At 56.0% G+C, this 21637-nt stretch overlaps 7 protein-coding genes across 7 annotated transcripts; 4 read left to right on the forward strand and 3 right to left on the reverse strand.

Moving 5' to 3' along the window:
* Positions 1-1025: 1025 nt before the first annotated feature.
* Positions 1026-2561, forward strand: CCM_06251 (cellulase (glycosyl hydrolase family 5), putative; the record flags this gene model as incomplete). The annotated part of the gene is made up of 2 exons (XM_006671392.1): positions 1026-1056; positions 1123-2561. The coding sequence occupies 2 exons, from the start codon at positions 1026-1028 to the stop codon at positions 2559-2561; spliced, it is 1470 nt and encodes a 489-aa protein (XP_006671455.1).
* A 494-nt stretch (positions 2562-3055) lies between these two features.
* Positions 3056-5938, forward strand: CCM_06252 (uncharacterized protein; the record flags this gene model as incomplete). Its single annotated transcript, XM_006671393.1, has 5 exons — positions 3056-3070; positions 3482-3682; positions 3733-4505; positions 4559-5180; positions 5234-5938. 5 exons carry the CDS (start codon positions 3056-3058, stop codon positions 5936-5938), a joined length of 2316 nt encoding a protein of 771 aa, XP_006671456.1.
* Positions 5939-8626: 2688 nt separating this feature from the next.
* CCM_06253 (uncharacterized protein) lies at positions 8627-8902 on the forward strand (the record flags this gene model as incomplete). Its single annotated transcript, XM_006671394.1, has 1 exon — positions 8627-8902. One exon carries the CDS (start codon positions 8627-8629, stop codon positions 8900-8902), a length of 276 nt encoding a protein of 91 aa, XP_006671457.1.
* A 327-nt stretch (positions 8903-9229) lies between these two features.
* On the forward strand, positions 9230-10873 carry CCM_06254 (ammonium transporter MEP1; the record flags this gene model as incomplete). Its single annotated transcript, XM_006671395.1, has 2 exons — positions 9230-9299; positions 9357-10873. 2 exons carry the CDS (start codon positions 9230-9232, stop codon positions 10871-10873), a joined length of 1587 nt encoding a protein of 528 aa, XP_006671458.1.
* A 422-nt stretch (positions 10874-11295) lies between these two features.
* On the reverse strand, positions 11296-13217 carry CCM_06255 (3-phytase A precursor; the record flags this gene model as incomplete). The annotated part of the gene is made up of 3 exons (XM_006671396.1): positions 11296-11865; positions 11921-12126; positions 12176-13217. The coding sequence occupies 3 exons, from the start codon at positions 13215-13217 to the stop codon at positions 11296-11298; spliced, it is 1818 nt and encodes a 605-aa protein (XP_006671459.1).
* A 494-nt stretch (positions 13218-13711) lies between these two features.
* CCM_06256 (TfdA family oxidoreductase) lies at positions 13712-15102 on the reverse strand (the record flags this gene model as incomplete). The annotated part of the gene is made up of 5 exons (XM_006671397.1): positions 13712-14156; positions 14224-14414; positions 14452-14519; positions 14585-14815; positions 14877-15102. The coding sequence occupies 5 exons, from the start codon at positions 15100-15102 to the stop codon at positions 13712-13714; spliced, it is 1161 nt and encodes a 386-aa protein (XP_006671460.1).
* Positions 15103-16473: 1371 nt separating this feature from the next.
* Positions 16474-19969, reverse strand: CCM_06257 (uncharacterized protein; the record flags this gene model as incomplete). The annotated part of the gene is made up of 9 exons (XM_006671398.1): positions 16474-16595; positions 16636-16791; positions 16842-16884; positions 16971-17852; positions 17905-18353; positions 18422-18881; positions 19120-19167; positions 19220-19444; positions 19898-19969. The coding sequence occupies 9 exons, from the start codon at positions 19967-19969 to the stop codon at positions 16474-16476; spliced, it is 2457 nt and encodes an 818-aa protein (XP_006671461.1).
* Between the last annotated feature and the right edge of the window lie 1668 nt (positions 19970-21637).

A 21637-nucleotide genomic window follows, 5' to 3' on the forward strand; every position in this document is an offset into this window, starting at 1 on the left:
CGCGCGCTGCCATATTACTGAAAGCCCGAGCAAGAGAAATACTCTGCCGGGCATTTCAATGTTCATTACGTTTTTACTATAGCGCGGCGTTGGAGTCTATTGCTCTTTGAGCAAAAATTAATTCGGTACCATGTGAATGGTTTACTTGGCCTGATGTATACCATTTTACTGTTTTATATAGAGCATTTTCATAACAAAAAATCTATGCGATTATATCTGAATTTTTCCGCGTTTGCCGAATCCGAATGTGGCGCTGTACTGCTCAGAGCAGTGTTGGTGGTTTTCTGCAATAGCTAAAATTAGTATTATTGGACGGCCGCTTGCACACAATATATCTTCTACTAATTTGTATTACTGCTGGCTTGTATCAGCCCCTTCTCTGACTCGTAGGGCGTCGCATGACGTCTCGGCCTGGCCATTCGACCAAGTGTCTTCAGCAACTCTCAAGACGGCGACTCTGCATCTCATTCATCCCTCCTAACGTTTCGCCCTGTCCGATTGACCATGATCTGGAACCAGTTCTACCCACCAAACTTCAGCGTGGCATGTACGCATGTGCGCACACGCGACAACCCCAGAGTTTAGACTCAAACTGTGTTAGTCAAACGTCGGCGGGAAAAGAGATCTAACCAGTCCCGGCCGATCCGGAGGCAAGCCAACAGCGAGACGCGGCACGTTCGGGACCGGTCAACTTGGAATCTACAAGAGAACACTGCTTCTTCAATTCAAAGCACCAGACTCTTTGGTAGATATTTCCAACGCGGTATTGGGCGACGTGATTCATTGCGAGTTGGTAGACCGCAGGGTATGTACTCGCCCTCATCTCACGGCCTCATCCTAACGTTGGACGCAGGAGCTGGTCATATTTATCACGTACTATCTATCTTTGGGTTTGCAAAAAGTATCATCATCTTTGGCAAGAGGTTCTACTGCAGATTTTCCTCGCAATTCTCGTCTTCTTTGTGTCTTACTGCACGTCGCGTGCTTCATTGCCCAGTTGGTGCCAAGTGGCACCACTGAAAATGATGGCCAAAAAGTCGCGACTTGGCAAGGGCGGTTCATCACCCCTACATAATCCAACGGCTGCCCCATCACCTCCATCACCTCCATCAACTCCATCAGCTCCTACCGCGATATCAAGCGCCGCGGAAGAATCCTTGCGCCTGCTGGGGCCGAACGAGTCGCAAGCTCCTGCCAGTCCTCCAGCAACCAGCATCCCGTCACCCGCGGCATCCGACGACGAAGACGGAGCGTGGGATCCCGACACACCCTTGCCACGCTGGCACAGTAGCACCCTCAAGAAGCGCCGTCGCTTTACCTGGTGCAGCATGTTTCTTCTCCTCTTCCTGGCCGCCGTCGTGGCCGGCACGCTCTACATCTGGCGCCGCGAGGCCTACCTACAGTCCCCGTGGCTGCCCGACGACGCGACCAACGACTTTGCCCAGGCGCCGCTGCCGCCGCCCTCGGAGCGGCACAGCATCCTGCAGCGGAAGCTGCCGCTGCGCACGCGCGGCCGCCACATTGTCGACGCCGCCGGCGACCGGTTCAAGCTGCACTCGGTCAACTGGTATGGGGCGAGCGACGAGCTCTTCGTGCCGGGCGGGCTCGAGGTGCGGCACCGGACGGCGATTGCGCAAACGATCCGGCGACTGGGCTTCAACAGCGTGCGGCTGCCGTACGCCGACGAGCTGGTGCTGACCAACCCCGTCATCGCGCCGCACCTGGTGCTGGCCAACCCGGACCTGGCGGGCCTGCGGGCGCTCGACGTGCTCGAGGCCGTCGTGGCGGCGCTGACGGACGCGGGGCTGGCCGTCATCGTCAACAACCACATCACGACGGCGACGTGGTGCTGCGGCGCCAACCCGTGCGACGCGGGCTGGGCCAACGACCACCTCGGCGGGCTGTGCGCGGTGCGCCAGACGGAGGAGGGCTGGATCCGCAACTGGGAAACCGTCATGGCACGCCTCCGCCACGACCCGCTCGTCATCGCCGTCGACCTGCGCAACGAGGTCCGCGGGCTCTGGGGCACCATGCCGTGGGCGACGTGGGCCGCCGCCGCGGAGCGCTGCGGCGACCGCCTGCTGGCCATGAACCCGGACTGGCTCGTCGTGGTCGAGGGCACCGAGTCGGCCAACGACGTGTCGGGCGCGCGCCGCCGTCCGGTCGTGCTGCGCCGCGCGCCCGACAAGCTCGTCTACTCGGCGCACGTCTACGCCTGGTCCGGCTGGGGCAGCTGGGGCGGCCGCTTTGCCCAGCGCGGGTACGCATCCTTTGTCGGCACCATGCGCCACAACTGGCTCTGGCTGCTCGAACAGGACGTCGCGCCGGTCTGGGTCGGCGAGCTCGGCGCCGCCCGGCACACGTCCCGCGGCGGGGCACGGTACTGGCGCAACCTGTGGCGCCTGCTCAAGGACGTCGATGCGGATTTCGGATACTGGGCCGTCAACCCGACAAAGGCGTACCAGAGCACGGTCGAAACGTACGCGCTGCTCGAGGCGGACTGGGAGACCCCCGTGCTGGACTATCGGATGAAGGACATGGTGGAGTTGATGCAGCGATGAGCTTGGCGTGCGGTGGTGTCGGGAGATGCAAAAATTAAAAGATGTAAAAAATCAAGAGATTTCAAGAAAATGGCTATATTCGCTGGGGTCTTGTTGGCAAAACCTCTCACGTCTCACGACATTGGGAGGTTGCGGTGCGTGGTCTCGCGTTGCATTTCTACACTTTGTCGCGGATAGTACAATATCATGTGTGCCACCAAAATGAGGGTAGTAATGCGGTACATTTGTCAGATGTCAAGATGCAAGGCTGCTTCGAATACATGTAAGCCTGTCATTTCTACGTCAGGGATGCTTGTAGACATGTTCGAGGTCATTCCCAGATGCCAGTAGCACAGAGCGCGTACATAGATGTCTCGGGTTACAGCCCCAACCACAGCTACCTCTTTACCACCAACCGCATTGTTATGATTATTTTGGCCACAAAAACCCTAATATTTAGTCTTGGCCGCTGGGGTTGTCATCGTGTTGGGCGGGCCGCATCAAGTGGCAAGGCCATGATGGACTTGACTGTACGTATAATAAGCTACCACTCCGTACCCACCCCACCCACCATCACATCAGTTTATTGCGCCTCACGACTTCTCGTTCTTCAGCACCACGACGTCATTTTCTATCAAGCCAGCATTCGCGCTGTCCAGAGCCCTTTATCGATATCCATCCCAAATACCGGGTCTAGTCTCTTTGGCGACTATTTCCCTTCCGCTGCACCTCTCTCGGAGTAGTCGGCGTAGCAGAAACACTACGTCTCAAGGGCGTCCTTGCACGACCACATGGCGGCCAAAGAGCCCGGGCCTCAGCCGCCAAGAAAATGGGTGCCTGCCACAGTCGGCATCTGTCACTGGCAGACGGCCACGGATAGAGTGAGATGCCAACGATGATGTAGCGTTGCTCATGTGCGCATCTAATGTACAAGCAAACAGTTTGGTCCAGAGGCCAAGGCAGCCATTCGGAATCGCGAGCGAGCCGCCCTCGGTCTTCCCGCTCTGGGTCACGAAGTCCCATTCCTATGGACACCAGAAACAATCGATCAAGAGAGGCCAAGCGAGCACTCCATCTATGCCACTGTTCCTGCGCCGCAGTTGTATCGCAACAACTTGACCGCACTATCCCAAGCATACAATGTTTGTCACGGCAGCTCCCGAGGCCCTGCGCCCATGCTAATTCTGTGCAGTTGTACTTTGTGGCCTATCAGAGCCAAATCTACGTCTATGTGCCGCGAAGCATAGCGAGACAGCGGCTCCCACGCCAGCCTGATTACCGGCTGCGCTGCGAGCCCAGCAGTGTTGCACCGTACATCGGAAGCTATATAGATCGAGTAGTGCCTCATTCTATCAACAACCTCGTGGCGGGATTTCTAGGAAACGAAGAGGCTCTTGTCGCCTGCTGCGATGACGGTGAAGTCTACGCATACTACACAAGAGAAATCGCCGAATGGATATCGAATCAGAAAAAGTCACCTCTTGCACACCCAGGCGGTTCAATAAGATGCAAGTCAACGTCGGCGAAGCCACCCGTTCACTTCTTTCGCGAGAACGTAGGAATCTCAGCGTGGGGCTTGGCAGTACACAGGCAATCGCGTATGATTGCCGTCAGTTCTAATCGCCGGGAAGTGACCGTGTTTGCGTTCGCGTTGGAAAATTCCAAGAAACAGAGCCCGCCGCCGAATGACAAAGACGACGCAGCGGGCAATGGGCCGGCAGCCTTTGCACGAACACGCAGCAAAAACTGGCGAATCATCCTCGCGCTTGGCCACCAGGCAAACAATATTCCCAACATATGCTTCATGGACGACGACCGCGGCGAAGCTGACAAGGTTTGCTCAATCGACATTGATGGATATACCTGGATCTCGGAGATCTGGGCGGCCGGCCGGCCGGCCTTGTGCATCAGGCCATCGGCTGCAAATTTACGGCGCAGTGAGGAAAACCTTGCGGAAACTTCACGGTAGGTGTATATCTGCGAGCAGCATGTGTCGGAGCTAATGAGTTTGCTTGCAGAGCCTGGGGCATTTTGGCCTTGTCCAACGACAGCTTCTTGACAGTCGATACTGTGGAGGACCTCATTGGCGGAACACCCCGTGTAATACTCCCTGTCAACAAGTCATGCCCGCAACCGATGGCTGATCTTGAGACTTGTGTTCGAGCGATACCCGATAACCCGTGTCCCGCGCCCGATGCCGGCTTGGATCGAGCGCTGGACATGGTCTGGCCAGGTCAGAATGCTCTTCATGCAATAGTCAATTTTCTCGGGACAGCCACCGCGACCGCCGCAGCCAACGTCCATCTTGGAGATGATTCGGGCGATGAAGAGTTGTCAACTGATGAGCAATTTGACGATGAATTTGAGGACTCTGGTGCTGAAGATAACGGCGATGACGAAGATGACGCCGATGATGAAGATGATGAAGATGATGAAGATGACGACGGCGACGATGACAACGAAGCCAACACCGAAAATGAGACTGGTCAGGCCGAAGCCGCGGAAGAAGTGGACAGTGATGATGACTTGAATGAGCTATCAGCAATAGCCGAGCCTCTTCTACCAGAGATGTTTGAACCATTGCACCTCCCCACCCCCTGGTCCTTCACTAGACCGTCTATACCAACTTCCGCCTATCCGGTGAGTGATTCAGTCAGTAACAGCAAGGTTGTGCTCTCTCTAAACAATCGCAGCCAACTTTGAAGTTGAAATGGCAAGAAATGGGTGAGAACTTGGTCTATTATCCGCACTTGGGTCGGATTGTACCCCTACCGCAGGGTACACTTCCGTTGGTAGGATTTCTCAAGCAACCACGTGAAGTTAGTGACTCTCCACATGCTGTTCCTGATCCTGCTTCAGGGGCCTATCGTCTCGTGCGCATGTACGAGAAAGATCTTGAGCTGAGAAGTCTCGAGATAAAGGACATTGAGGAGGAAAAGGAAATTGGCATTCACTGCCCGGACACTCTGACACTTGGGAGCTTCCACGACCGAAACATGCGGCCCTATTTTCGAGGCGCTAGCCGGATGAGCCTGATCCTCCATGTACCAGAGCTTTCGCTTCTGATTATCGGGTCGCCCATAGGCAGAGTACTCCTCCTCACGCCAACTCGACTTCCGAGTCGGCAGAGCACAGCGGCTGGGTACTGGAGCCACGGGCTTCGCGTGGAGTGGGTGCTGCCTCGCGCCTCGGATGACATTTCCAGCGGGCCGCAGAGACGGCCTCTCCATGGCGTCGCAGTAGGGCCTGTCCAGGACAAATGTGGTGTGTGCAGGCCAGGTTCGCAGCATGCGTCCATCCCCCGTCGTTATCGATTGATGCTACATTATCGCAATCACGATATTGCCACGTTTGAAATTACGAGACAGGAACAGACGGGAAAGTTGTGCATCTTTTGATTTACGCACTGAGCGGTCAGGTGGAGAGTATGGAAACAGAACGCACCATCAACTACCAAGAGTGTAATCCGACTTGTTGCTCCGCGAGAGACGGAAGATGAGTCGCGTGTTGTTGATCAAGCGACACAAGATCAATGGGATCTACCAGGCGATAGAATGAAAATGATGTCAAAAAAGAGAGCGCCTAGTCGATGTGATTGGAAGATAAGAAAATGCGTTTTACCATTCAGACATGGCAAGCGTCGTGCTGAATATTGCCAAGGCGACTAAGCAAGCGACGGTGATGTGTATTTGGTCCGCGTGGCTGCGACTATGTATATCAATTAATAAAGACTGTCAGGATCACAGACTGACTGCCCAGTCGAACGTATCCGCGACAAGCCAGAGGACGATGGCTCTTGTCGCTTTTCTGGGCCAGCGAGCGAAACGGCTTGCTCCGATGACGGATCCGGGCGGTCGTAGCGAAAACCAGGAAACTGGAGCGTCGTGATTGGCTGCGCGGCCAGCACTGATAAGGCTGCGCGGGGGGGGGGTGGGCGTGAGACTAGTCGGACTGAGGCGGAAACTTATGTACATGTGGGAAGATCTCTGTGAGCAAGGCGGGAGAGCGAGCCGCTTAGTTTTATTCTCCTTTTTCCTTGTCGTGCCTGCGTGACCGGGAGGGACCGGGTTGGGACAATAACTAAACAGGCTGTATTGACAAGCATGTGACGGAGGAGGCTCTGCGCGGACACTACGGAGTACCGACCAGACATGGACTGAGTGCAAAGAGTCGACAATTTGTCTTGGATAGGGGTTCTTGTTCTATAACAGAAAATGAATAAAATAAGATAAAAAAGAATCATGCCGTAGATGGGCAGTGGACGCGTGACGATGAGATGGACGCATGCAATGACGATTTGCGACAGCTCGTGTCACCCAAACCCAGTTCCCAGCCGACCTAGTTTATGTATCCCCCAGTATCATTCAGCTATAGCCCTGCTGCAGTCCACTGATACAAAGTAGCCAGCCACAAAGTAAGCATTGAAATGAGAGGGGGACAAGGTGCGAATTTGATGGCAGCAGCAGCAGCAGCGCGGCACCTCGGGTGTTGCACCGCCAGGGAGGGGCTTCCCATTGGCGCAGGGGCGAAGCCTATCTTTTGCCTATCTTGATAGATTGATTGGCCCGATACGGTCGAAGTCGAAGAGGGGGGTGGGGGAAAGGCTATGCACCCCACGACTGTGTTGTAACTAGTTATCTGGGGGAAGGAAGAAGGGAGCTGGGCAGGTTGACCGCAAGTATCAGCCATGCTATTTTGACTGCGTTGTAATAACTCTGTATATTTGTTGTATTTTATGAATTTTCTTGGCGGCGAGTTGTTGTTGTTGTAAATTGAGAGAGATGAATGAGACGGGGTGCTTTGGAACAAAGGTCTCAGTCAATGCCGTATTGCCGGAGCTCAAGGCCGTGAAAAAGATGGGTAGTTGAAATAACAGTGTCCATCTGTCTCGGCGCTGGGACGCACACGTCAATTATTGTACAGTCTGTGAAGTCGTATACAGATTGGACTACAACGCTGCCCCGTTGCGGCATCCTACAGGCTGTCAGCACTGCCAACAACTGGTTCAGTACGTCATGCTGTCTTCTTATCAAGACCGCCCGTTATCCGTACATGTTCTCACGATAGCAGGGAACACATGTGCAGCTTCCTCTGCACGCGGACGGATAAACGGGCGAGGGCGTTGCATTATCGCGCCAGAGCTGCTGATAAACTCGTCAAAGGTACCTTGGACGGTTCTCTGAGAGGGAAAATCCAGCTATAAAAGGGCCCCTTCTCCCGCCCGTTTGCTGAGAGCAGGTTTCCCGGTCGGCTCTCGATGGCGAGATTTTGCAGAGAGTGGTGGCACCGCCGCGATGCCGCTTTCTCAGACACTTGCACGGCAATCGGTATGCCGCGATGAGACACTCGTGGAAGGCGCGCCGGCTCTGAAGCAGCTTCTTGTCGTACCGAGAGCTGTTTTATGGTCTTGGTATTTCTGATGACCGAAGCAACCGCAGCATCGCGCACATCAACACACATCAGTCCTCCTTCCAACTTTGGCCCTTCTTTGTCTTTGCCAGCCTCGGAGAGACCAATGGTGTGGGGTTGGCACAATCAGCAAGAGAAGCCCACTTTGGTTACTAGGGGGGGGTCTGATTTCACTTCTCAGCCTCCTCCACAAACCTTTTTATCTTCAGTCGCGTTCTTAGTGCCCCCAACTCTGGCACGTTATCTTTATCAGTTCCCTTTGTGTTGTCCTGTTCGTTTTCGTCGGTCCCCGAGACTAGGGGACGCGCTTATCTATGCCCCCCCCGGCACCAGCTTCTTTATCAGTTGCAGGGGGGTCTTGCCCCCCGGCCTCGGTCGCTCGCTGCCCTTCCCAAAGAGTCGGGATCGCGCCCGTGACCGGTTGTAGTTTTTTTAATACAACCACGGAGTAGCAGAAATCGTCATTGACATGTTTGTATCCGAGACATGGCTCACTCGACATGGCCAGTGTCTCACTCATTGGCACTTACCAAGACTATGTAACTAGTTAGTTCCAACAGTAACCGACAACATGTCAAGGAAGAGGGGGTGGTCGTGCCTCATTAAGCCTTTTCGGAGCCACCTCGTTGGCTCCTGCGCCTGCCAGAAAAAAAAAACCCCAGACAATCGTCTTATCTATGGCCCTGCGATGGTCCCTCTCCTCCCCCCCCCCGACCAAGTCGTTAACCCGTACGCTGATTGGACCCGGCCAGCCGGACCCCTTGGCTGGGAGGATTTGCATTGCTCATCTTCCCCCAGTTTTCTTTTTCTTTCTCTTTTATCGCTGGCTCTCTCTCTCAGCGCAGCCGGCGCCCGCCCGCGCACACGCCCTTTCGGTACTTGGGGCGGTCGGCGCACACCTCTTCAACCACGCCCACGCGGGTTGGCCTTGGCTGCAACTTTGGGAGGAATAGATAACGATTCAGTCTTGTGCTCTCTTTTTTTGGGTGCCTCTTCTCCGTATTCTCCTCTTTTTAGCCTTGCTTACCTTCCCCTGGTAGGGTTCCTTTTAAATACCTTGTACACCCTCCTCTTGCTCAGCTCTGCCCAACTTTCCCTCCAAGTTGCTTGTAAGACTGTTGACGACCCAAGTCATTTCCGTACACTCAATATACAAAGGGCAAGACTGTTTTTGCTTCGGTACTGGCAACAACCGCCTCTGGTCAACTACATATCGGTCTGCGAGACCACGATTACCGAAATTTTCCTTTTTGCTACTCGGCCGCACGACACCATCCATCATGTCGTATGCACACATTGGCGCTCCGGTGCCTTTCAACGGCACCGATGAGCTGACAGGTGGTGATTCGAGTGAGTTTGACGTTTCAAAAACAAAAAGCCAAAAGCTAACCTTGCTCTCCTCCGCAGCCGAAACGAACCTCAACCAGTGGTACCAGTCCGGCGACCAGGCCTTCATCCTCGTCAGCGCCTGCCTCGTGCTGCTCATGGTGCCCGGCATCGCGTTCCTGTACTCGGGCCTGGCGCGACGCAAGTCGGCTCTGTCGATGCTCTGGGTGGTCATGATGTCCTTTTCCGTCATCGTCTTCCAGTGGTACTTTTGGGGCTTCTCGCTCGCCTTCTCGCCCACGTCTTCATCCGGCTTCATCGGCGACCTGCACCACTTTGGTCTGCGCAAGGTCTGGGCCGCGCCCTCGCTCGGCTCGCCGCTCATCCCGGCCCTGCTGTACTCCTTCTACCAGATGATGTTTTGCGCCGTGACCGCGGCGCTGACCGTCGGCGCCGTCGCCGAGCGCGGCCGCGTGGTGCCCGGCATGGTCTTCACCTTCTTCTGGGCGACGCTCGTGTACTGCCCGCTCGCGTACTGGGTGTGGAACCCGGACGGGTGGTGCGCGCGGCGCGGGGTGCTCGACTACGCGGGCGGCGTGCCCGTCGAGATTGGCTCGGGCGTGTCGGCGTTTGCGTACTCGTGGATCCTGGGGCGGCGCAACGAGCGCATGATGATGAACTTTCGGCCGCACAACATCTCCCTCATCACGCTCGGCACCATCCTGCTCTGGTTCGGCTGGCTCGGCTTCAACGGCGGCTCGGCCTTTGGCGCCAACCTGCGCGCCGTCATGGCCTGCTGGAACTCGTGCCTGACGGCCATGTTCGCCGCCATGACCTGGTGCCTGCTCGACTTCCGCCTCGCGCGCAAGTGGTCCATGGTCGGGTGGTGCTCGGGCACCATTTCCGGGCTCGTGGCCGCCACGCCCGCCTCGGGCTTCATCGACCCCTGGGCGAGCATCATCCTCGGCGTCGTCGCCGGCGTGTGCTGCAATTTCGGCACCAAGATCAAGTTCCTCGTCGGCATCGACGACTCGCTCGACGTCTTTGCCGAGCACGGCATCGGCGGCATGGTCGGCCTCATCTTCAACGCCTTCTTCGCCACCAAGCACGTCATCGGCCTCGACGGCGTCAACGCCGGCGCCATCGGCGGCTTCCTCGACCACCGCTTCGTCCTCATCGGCTGGCAAATCGCCGCCATTGTCGCCGCCTCGGCCTACGCCTTTGCCATGTCCGCCGCCATTGCCAAGATCATCGACTTTGTCCCCGGCCTCAAGCTGCGCGCCTCCGAGGAGGCCGAGCTGCTCGGCATGGACGACGACCAGCACGGCGAGTTCTCCTACGACTACGTCGAGGTCCGCCGCGACTTCCTCGCCTGGAGCCCGCACCGCGGCGAGCCCGCCGAGGAGGGCACCATGCTCGAGCCCCAGCACGGCATCGTCGAGCACGCGAGCATGTGTCGCCCGACCAGCTCCTCGCTCGCCATGGCCGAGGGCAAGCGCTCGTCGCCGTCTTCTCTGCGCGATCAGAGCGATCGCGAGGAGGTCATTGTCGAAGCGGCGGCGCCCGAGGGGTCGCTACCAACAATGCGGGAGAAGTAAGCGTCGGTCTGCGTTCTCAAGGCATAAAATTTTTCTTCCTTTATACATTTTTTTTTTCTTCGAATTTTTGTCGTGGTTTGCAGACAAAATCGGGAGCGGGCGTTTGGAGCATTGGCATTTCAGCTTTCTCTGTATAGTTACTTTTACCCACCGAGTAGAAGACGGCTGGGCGGAAGAGGGCCACAGCGCATTTGTCAGGTATATGGCACGTTTGCATGATCTAAATAGCGATACAGAATATACCATTTTCAATACTGATTTTCACTGCTCGTGAAATGTATCCCGTCAAGTGAGAAATGTGTAGAGTGCCTGGTATTACAGGCACCAGTCTAGTCTATTCAAGTCAAAATTGGCAAAATAGGGAAATCTAAACATAATTGACATTGTACAATGAGACCTTGCATGACGCTGAAAAAGAAAACTCATGACCGGTTCGGCGCGCCATCCGTGACCTTGCCATACGGCTCCGCTTCATAGTCCCCAAAGCACGCAAAGTCATACTGCGCCTTGTCCGCCATCGTGTCCTGGATCTTGATAAACGTCTCGAGCTCGCACCAGCCGTCCTTGCGGTCCGCGCCACACTCGGGGAAGCTCTGGCCCAGCGGCACGGTGCGCTGGTTGAGCACAAAGTGAATGTAGCGCGTCTCGCCACCGTCCAGGTAGCCGTCGCGCTGCGGGGAGACGGGCCGCGGCGCCTTGATAACCTCCATGTCGAGGCGGGCGCCAAAGGGCGTCATGTGCGACACGGTGAACGCGTGGTCGCCGGGGTACGCCGTGGCCGGGAGCGCGTCGGCAAACTGGCGCAGGCCAAAGGCGGTCAGGACGGAGATGATGTTGGTATCGTGGGAAAAGTCAAAGTAGAGGCTCTGGTTGAGGGGAAAGGTCGAGAGGTTGTTGTCGAGCGTGATGTTGATTTGGGAGCCCGAGTAGCCGAGCGTCTGGTTCTTCAAACGGGCCATGACTTCTTGCTGGTAGCCGAGGCCGATGGCGCGCTGTGCGGGATGGGTTAGCGACCGGGTTCGACGTATGGCGTGGACGTGTACATACGCCTGTTGGGCTGTGGAAAGCGTTGGTAGAAGCAAAAGACAGGTCAATGGAGTAGCCAAAGCCCTGCCATTCCTCATACGTAAACAAGTCGCAGAACTTGCTGAAGCCATACGAGACAGTCTCATATGGACACATGGTCTGCGCCGCGTAGACATCCTTGGCTGTCCACTCAAAGTCGTCCGACATGGCATTGAAGCGAGACACGGCTGGGCGTTGTTAGCAAGACATGTGGATAGCAGAGTCGAGGTTGCTTACCGTCCTTGAGATAGATACCATACCACGTGGTCGGGGCCTCATAGCCCGGCGTTTTTTTATCAGCATTGGGGCAGTTCAAGTAGCCCGCCAGCGAGTTGTTGAAGTTTGCGCCTTCGATGAGCACCTCGATCGTGGCATTGTTCCGCCACTCGAGGCCGAAGAAGCCGGCCAGCCAGTTCTCCGCCGACTTGAGCATGCGGTCCTGCGTCGTCGTGCGGACAATAATCTTGCTGTTTGGGTTGTACAGCTTGCCATACATGTAGTTGTGCAGCACGCCCGAATCGTACAGCTCCTGGCGGCCCTTGGGCACCAGGATGTCGCTGCCGAGCTCGTACGTCCAGTCCTGCAGGAAGCCCAGCGCCCTGTGGAACGTGGCCTTGCCCTTTAGCGCCGCCATCTTGGCCCCGAGGCGCACCACGTCCGAGCCCGTCGTCGGGTAGCGCGCCCCGTGGCGCGACAGCATCTGGACCTGCACAATCTCGGCGCCGTCGGGCAGCGGGTACTCGTCGACGCCGAAGCCCGGCGAGGGAAAGTACGGCGACAGAAACGCCATCATCCGGAAGATGCTCTGGTTGCCGCTCTGCATGCCGGCAATCGGCATCGCCGTCTGCAGCGGCTCGTTGGGCACAAACGTGCCCGCGGCCGGGTCGAGCACGCGCGTCTGGGCCAGGAACGCCGGCGCGCCGGTGGCCGTCGGCCCCGGCCACGGGTTGGGCGACGTGCGGAAGTACTGCGGCACGTCCGCGGGCGGCACCGGGCAGTCGTCGTTGGGGTACCCGTGGCTGCCGGCAAAGGCGTACGGCAGCGAGAGGTACAGGTTGGCGGCGACGAGGAGGACCATGACGGTAGCCATGGCCATCATGCGGTAGCGGCCCCCGGGTGGTGGGGGCGCGGCAAACGCCGCCATGGGGTGTTGCTTCGTCCGCGTCTCGGCATCGTGGGCAGTCTGGGCGCCAGTATCGTCCGTGTCGTCTTGGTATACGGGCGTGTAGGTGGAGGAATCGCCACGGTGCTGCTTGGCCTGGCCCGAGGAGGCGGACATTGTGCAGGCGCGGCGGTAGAGGGGATCAAGTCTGGCCGCGTTTCGGACTGCGAGGCATAAAATTGTAGATTCTGGTTAGAAATGAATGGATTCAGGTTGTGTGCCGTCGCACAGAGAATTGACAACGCGCGTAGACGGAAACTGGGAGCACGGCCTTGGCTGAGACGACCTTGAGAGCTGGCGATAGTGGAAGGGGTGCTACAGTGCGTTCAGTTTAAGCGCACTGTGCTGACTTGCAAGAGCTTAGCATCACACGAGCGGGTTCAGGTAGTTACTCTGTAGACAAAGTTGTGACAAGGATAATTCTAATAAGTTAAATTGCACTAAAAACAAGTCTATGATCTATATCGCGTTAGCCAAATCCCAACGCCCATCCCAAGCACCGTACTCTACAACCCGTTGGAACTTCCTCAACAGAAGCCCCTGCACGGGGGCCACTTGTTCAAACAGAGCAGACAAAACTTGTCCTGCGCTTACCCCCCTCCCCAAAAGAATTAGTTGGCCTGGAGGCGCAGAGGAAAGAAGCCTTCGGGCATGGGCTCGACGTGCCAGACCTTGGCGCCGGCGTCGCCAAACGCCTGCGCCCACTCGTCGCGGAGGGCGTCGGGGACGGCCCAGCCGAGGTCGTCGTCGCGCAGGCGCATGCGGACGAGGTGTCGCTTCTCGCGCGCGGCGGGCCCGTCGACGAAGCCCTCGCGGCGGTGCAGCACGGCAAAGTTGTTGACAAAGTGCACGTCGCCGGCGGCCGTGGTCATCTCGAGCTGCGTGGCGCGCGCCACGGCCTCGATGGCGTCGAGGGCCTCGACCTGCAGCGCCGACAGCGCGGGGAGCGTCGCCGGCCGCGGGTGGCTCGCGCTGCCGAGGAGCGCCGCCCGGCCAAAGTTGAGCATCATCCTGCCCTCGTGGTGCTGCAGCACGGGGCGGCAGTGGAACTTGGGGCTGGTACGCTTGGTTAGCGATGCCGGGGGAAGCGACACTTGGGGGGGGGGGAAGGGGGCTGCCTTACAGGGCAAAGGGCCAGTCGGAACGGGCGAGGACGCGGATCAGGTCCGGACGGGTCGCGGCGAGGATGTTGTAGATGGTGTGGGCAGACGCAATGATGCACTTGCCGCCCGAGGCAGCCGTGCTTCGCGTGAGCCAACTGATGACATCGCCCGACTCCTCGTTGTGAAACGTCTTGTTCTTGTCAGCTACTGCCTCCTTCTCTCAGCCTTTCTGTCGAAGTTTGACTTACAATGGGCGCGGTAGAGTGGCGGTGGTGGTTGGCGTTGATCGGCGACGAGTTGTCCGCAACAATGTGTACTTTTGTGTTCCCCGTGTTAGTCGTGGTTGGGCGGGCAGCCAGGTTCACGTCGCTTCACACGTACCAATCATGTTGCCCTTTTTGTCCTGGCGACCAAACCGGTTTCCAATGTAGCACTGGATGCCCAGGTAAATGATTGTCAAGTCGTCCACCGAGTACTGGTTGACGTCGAGGCCGCGCAGGAGCGCGAATCCGCGGCCGTTGTAGACCTCGTGCTGCATGGCCTTGAGCTTCTTGGAGAGCGTGGGCAGAGGGAAGTTGGTCCTGTCGACCAAGTCTCCGTCCAGCTCGAGAGCTTGATATGTGTCGTCAGTCTCGGGTTTCGTTTTTTTTCTTTTGCGCGGTCAAGAACGTACACTTGAACTGCAGCAGCGCATTCTGAAGCTCGGCCAGGTCCTCGGAGCTCAGCAGCACGGCGTACGAACTAGCATCCGCGTACTGGCTGCCCAGCCAGCTCATGGGCGAGCCAAGGACGCTGGGGAATCCAGCAGGCAGGGTTTGACCCGACGCAACCGGCGTGTTGCACTGCGTCTGGGCCGAGTGGCTGATGGTCGCAACCTGTTCCATCTCAAGAGGAGCCATGTTTTGGGAGGGGGGGTGAGTTGGAAGTTGAAGCGGTGGAAGTGGTGTGGTACAAAGTAGAAATTCTTGGAAAAGTCTTTTGAAGCAAGGCAGTGATTTGGAGACTTGGAAACTGAGGATAATCCAAAAGTGTCCTTTCCAACGGCGTCGTCGAATGACTTTATACCTCTTCCAACTTTGTCAACTACTCATGACCTTTTCCATTGAGCCCTATTTTTCTGAAACTATGCTCCCTGTTCCCAACCCACACCTATCCCGAGAGCTTCGGACCCCTAAAGCAAACTTTTGACGGTGTGAGAAGAAAAAGAAGATTCACAAGACGGTGTGCAAAACGCAACGCACGACGGCACGCCGAGTTGAAGCTCGCCCGCTCTGCGTCAAGATGCAACGTCCGGACCCTCTTTCCACATATGGCAGGAACAAAGAATTGCGCTCTATCCCCAAGCATATCTCTCTCTGGGTAAAAACGCATCTGCTTTAGAGAAAACAAAGGGGACACCGACAAGTCTTTTGACTCGCACGTCGCTCTTCGCCGATGTTTCCCCCCCCCCCTTCCAATCGCCGGCCCCATATCCCGGGTCAGCTTCTAGAACCCATTCGTATTCTTTCCTCAGATGGAATCTACATCTCGGCCCTTTCTGCGACAGGACTATATACATCCATCGGAAAACGGCGTACGAAGTGGAGGAGTCGCGCGCCCGTGAGCAAAGAACAACGGGGGTTGGGGTCCTTCGACGCTCACGGGCCAAGGGCGAAAACAAAGTCCACCCACCTTGAAGGGTCCAAAGAGGCGCCCATCGTACGTGCATGCACATGCATGCTCTTCATACAAGGTGCAGCTCGGCTATCAACAGCCCCGGGTGTAACATGGATTCAAGACAGCCAAGTCGCCCCCGACACTTTAGGACACGGAACCACTCTATCTATACAACGCAGCCGTTGTCATGGTTCCTTTTTTATAAACTCAAAACACTAGGCATTGATTCGACTCTAAACACTCAACATCGGGAATAAACAGCCTTGCAACGAGTTGCCACGTTTCGGGGTGGGCCGAAGAGACCGGGCGGAAAGGCCCATGCTTGCCACCGGTGTAGCGTTTGCGTTTGCCCAAAACGACTTACCGTCTTTTCTCCCTTCTTGTCCCTTTTCTTCCCCGTATCACACCGGTCCCGGTTATTCGGTCTGTCAGTCTGTTTGTGTATGTGCCCTGTTACCCTGCGACTATGCCATGACACGCTTACGCACATGGCCTGGTCGCCACAACTGAAGCAAAATTCTTGCTATTGTTATTTTCTGGAAGCTACTCTAAACACTATATCCGAGTCCCTGCTTATAATATATAATATACGTTTTATTACAGTCTCTGCTCCACTAAACAATCATGGTGCGAGGTTTCCAGTTCTGCTCAAACATCTGGCAAATGTAGTACTCAGGATGGTCGTATTCGCGAGACTCTCTCAGTCGCTCCCATTCCGCCTCTTTGTCAACATTAGCTTTATCTGTTTTTGTAGCTTTTGGTACAGAATAAATTACCTCGCAATTTTGCATATGCCGCCATGCCACGAACAATGCCGATTTCTTGCTCGCTCAGCTCGGCCAGGCTTCTCAATTCTACATCGCTGCACTCGTCTGTAAATGGATACATGCCCTTGTTGCAGTAGTGAAAGTATGCGAGAACAATGTTTGCGCCTACAAAAAATTAGATCGTCTACTTTTCTGTTCTTTGCGACCTCACTCACCGACGTGGTACTCGGTAACCTTGTCTTCGCGGGCGAAGCGTCGCTAGAGCCATCAGTAGCCACCAAAGGGAGGAACTCGAGACCACAAGGGAACTCGTGTTTTTGTATCAGAGCTCATTCTTCACATACCTTGATTCCATGCTTCCTTGCATACCCTTCATCGTGAGCAATAATCATGGATGCATTGTGCAGCAGGATAAAATCCACATAGTACGTGACGAGCCAGGTGCTCTGCTTGTTCTTTTGCACAATCTTTTGCAGCTGGTCCAGTACCGACTTTCGCAGTTTTGCCTGTATCTGGTGAATCATGATCAAGTTGAGCTGCGCGCCCATGACGGGGGGGACGGGAACTTTGCCCGGCGTCGGGCTGGTCTCGTCGAGTATGTCAGCCGGCATGTCCAGTGTGTCGTCTCCGACAATAAAGCACGAGATTGTGTTGAGCCTCGTCGATGTCCACAGCCGAAACGTAGTCTGCAGAATATTCGACACCTCGGGTGCAATGTCAGTCCGTTGCGCAAGACGAAAGGCTTCGAGATAGGTCCTCTGCATCACGCTCACCGACGAGCCTTTGATCGACTTCGTAATCTTCTTGAGCGTCTCGTTGATGCTGGCATCAATGTGCTTTGCAAAGGCTTTTCTAGCCTTTTGAGTGTCGACGAGGGCAAACGGTGGTATGCGGACAGACTTCTTCTCTCCCTTGTAGTCCCAGGTCCTGTCCAACTTGTCGCCTTCCAACGGGACAAACTGGCGAACCTGCAACTCGACGACGCTGGCAGAGTACCCTTCCGAGATGCGAATGGTCCTGATTTCCGTAGAGGCCCAGGTATCAATCGGGTCCGAGAGTTCATTCGACCAACGTCTGGTCCACTCAAACCCTGGCACCTGGCCGGACTTGTACAATGCTATATCAGCAATTTTATACCTCAGACAGGGAAGCTGGCCCGTTTTTGCAAAAGCCACCTTTTTACAGGTGAGACAGGTGCCATCTGGGTCGTCAGGGTTTTTATCACACTACAACATGTCAGACGACAGCGCTTTCGGTCAGCGTGGGGGGAACACGTACACGTATTCGCTGCATTCTGCATCGTATACAGCACCCAATCTTCCTCGTGTAGGCGGTTTCTTGACGAAGACATGGATCTCGAAAAGGTCCGCGCTTCCCTGGACGTGGCCCGGCCCATTGCGCGTCCGAGGCTTCAGGCTGGGTTTGCGCTCGAGCAATGGTAAAGGCAGAAATGGGAATAGTTGGGTTGGCAGGCTCCAAAGTAAACGGGTACTGCTCCGGGGGCGAGCATGACGCGTTCATAAGAGGCTCCGGTCCAAACGGCTGTTGTCCGTTGAATTCATGTGGTCTTAAGACATTCTGATTGGAATATCTGCCAGCAGCAGTCTCCCACGCATGATACGTGGGAAACCAACGGACATCAGTTGCAAGCGCCAGAGACGATTTTTCGGCCACATACTGTTGATCTGCGTTAGAGCCAGCCTGGCCGTCAAGAAGACGCTCATAACCTAAAATAATGTTAGAAGTAGCCTTTTCCTGTCACTATGGGAGCGCCGCCAGTCTGATATCAACATACCGTCGGGGTCGTGGGGATCCAGTGTCGCACACGAGCAAATTAGTCTTCCAAACTCTGCGACGCGTCTCGAAAGAGGATGTAAATGGGTCTCCATGGGTACGTTGACAAGGTTCATTGGTTGGAAAAGCCAGTCATGGTGTCCGTGAACGGGACAGGTTGGCGCGGATATCTCCGAGACTAGCTGCGATACGTCGTGACTGTACGACTCGATCTGGGAAGACGACGAGGCAGGGGGGGAGGGTGGATAGAATCTTGGTCGCTTTGATCGTGGTTCAATTTCCGAGAGATCACTAGGCGGCAAAGCGTACCAGGACGGGAAGTTGAATGTCAACTGGGGCAAACTATCCTCGACAGCACCGGGAGGGGGAGGGGCGATCTGTTGGACTGGGACTGGGACTGGGGCGAAGCAGTCGGGTTCCCGGTCGGTACCGGAGAACCAGATGTACGAGATTGGCGGATCCTAAAGAGGCATCAACACGGGAAGAGGACGGGATGTACGGATTCAAACGAGCCAGGGTATTTGTATACGAAAGCAGGCAGGGGACTGACAAAGATGGAATGGGGAATAGGGCATGGGGAATGGGAGACGGGTGCAAGTAAATGAAGAAAAGATGAGGGTATACCAAGACGGGCCGGGCATGAGCATGATGAGAAGGGGCAACGCAACAAGCTTTATACTCGAAAAGAGCCCTTCTTACCATTTTGGTCGTATGAGACTTGGTGGGTTGGACAAGAGGGTGCTGCGTCTATGGCCAGAGGTCTGAATGTTGGAGTTGGGGAGCATCATTAGACGCCAACACGTCGTCTGATTGGCTGCCAGGCAGTCAACCCCGAAATGGACCAGAGAAAACAACGAAATAACGAGCGTGCTTCTTTTTCGAAGAGCCAGCAGACAAGGAAGATGCGGGTCGATCTAGGATCAGTCGTGGAGACTGCCCCCGTGGGCCGAGGACAAAGGCACAGCCCGGTGAGAGAAGGAGAGTGGACCCGGTGAAGAATGAAGTCGGTTCTTTTCTGGATAACCTGTACAAGGATTAGAGGGGGAAAAAAAAAAGTGACGGGACGCGCAGACGACAGTGAGGGGGACAGGGGCCGGCGTCAAGGGGGAGGGGGGCCGGCGCAGCGGATTACCTCGAAAGTGGCCGTCTTGGGAATGAGACTACTTGCAGGATATACGACACGAGTATATACCAACAGAGACAAAATGTGAATATTCAGAAAGAGACCGCGGGGAGCCAAACTTTGCATCCGGGCAAAGAAGAAACAAAGGAGGGCCCCTTTGGGGGTTGGGGGAGGGAGGGGGCTTGCAGGATGCCAGAGACCAAGAGGGATCCGTGGTCAAGGAAAGGGATTTGCTGCTGCTGCCGTCTCCCTGCAAAGCGGGCGGGAAAGAGAGAGCAACTTGTCAAGTGTGGTGGATGTGATTAGGAGAAGGGGAAGAGGGAAAAAAAGGGCGGCATCCGGTGAGAACCATACAGCTGGGCCGTGATGGACTCTGATTCTCTCCCTTGCTTGTCCCGGCTTTGGCCATGCGGACGGGGCAGCCATTTTAGAGGCCACAGAAAAGGATTTTTTTTCGTTTATTTTTTTCTTTTATTTATTAATTTTTTGAGCGCGTCAGCTGTTGCTCGAATCAAACTCAATCAATCTGCAGGTTTCCCGCAGCAGCCCCCATCCGTTGTTCGCCGCAGCCTCGTCACACAGGACCCGGGTCAGCTGCAGTCTACAGTGTGTGTGGCATACTGGCCACGACTGCGGCATGGGGGGGGGTACAAGTCTTGTGCGTTTCTCTCGTCTTCCGCTTGGTGTCTTGTGAGACGAGACGAGGAGAAGAACAAGAAGAAATATGCGAGCGGGTAGTAGATTTGAGGCTTGCCAAATCGGAGTTGGTCCTGCGACTGAAGCCGCCTTGTATCTTTTTTGGGCAACCCGAAGGATACGGCTCGATTTCATGAGCCAACCTGCGAACCTTGGCGCACTTTTCCTTTTTTTTCTGTTTCTTTCCTTTTTTCAACCCCTTCTCATCCCTCACCTCAAGTCGCACAGCATCCGGTGGCGCCAAACCGGTGAGAAGGCTGCAGCAAAGTCTCTTCTCTTGAAAAAAATCCTCAAAGCCAAAGAAGCTGTCTGAATGCAAAAAAGAGCACGAGGTTATGAGATGATCGACGCCTTAAGTCTCGCGTGTGCCGCCCTGTTTGTTGTTGTGCACGCGACGAGGCAAAGGCGCTTTGCTGTCAGTCGCACGCCTCCAGCCGCCCACGATTGGGAAGGACGGGGGGGGAAGGCCAGCCCAAGCAAGTCGGGCCCTTGAAGAGGGAGGGGGGGAAGAGATGCACACGCAGAGCCCTTTATACTCGGGGTGAGGCAGCTTCGCCGCTTTCACCGCCGTTGGAAGCCGGGAAGCATGCTGGCGATGCAGGCTGGGGCGTGACATGCAGTAGTCGCAGGATGCAAGGTCGACAACTTCTCATGGGATTTCCTAAACAAGAAAACAAGAGAGGCAGACGCTTGCCCGCCGAGCCCCCAATCTACGGGAAGAACTACTTGGGACTATCCGGTCAACGACTCCCTACATCGAGATTGCCTCCATCCGTCATGGCCTTGTCAAGCGCCCATCTCTGCCAACACGCTTCGTTTTCGAATGCCTTTTTTTTTTCGACGCCCTCGAACGCCCTCGTGACAGGCTCATATACTGCCGTTTCAACCACGTGCCCACGTTTCTCACCCGGCCATGTACGTCGGCGAACGCGACGATTTTCACCGCCCCTCGCAGCCGTAACGCAGCCGCCGACGGCAAGAGGCATACAAACCACAAACATCAGACTTCAGCTCGCCCATCTCCATGTAGTTTGCTTCCAGCAGTTGGTCCAAGAGTCATGTACTGAATCAGACACAAACAACACCGTAGATGGTTACAATTCTCATAGAGTCTTACTCTCCTCCTCGTATTGCTGCCTTTCATGTATAAGAGAGCGCGCCATCATGGCTTGTTCCTATTCCCTCCCAGCCACCCGCAGCCTGCTCCCATCTTGCTCCCCCATCGCCATGGAACTAAGCCCAGACGTTATCCGGCAAGTCGTGCTCCCCACGGCCGCCTTGTACCCGCCGCCCGAGCCGCCGTCCGCCGCCGCCCCGGAGCCGCCCGCGGACGACGGCGACGGCTGGCAGACCAGCTGGCTGAACCCCAAGAACCGCATCGACAGCCTGGACCTGCCG

This window comes from Cordyceps militaris, assembly GCF_000225605.1.
Source record: "Cordyceps militaris CM01 unplaced genomic scaffold CCM_S00004, whole genome shotgun sequence".
Taxonomy (NCBI): Eukaryota; Fungi; Ascomycota; class Sordariomycetes; order Hypocreales; family Cordycipitaceae; genus Cordyceps; species Cordyceps militaris.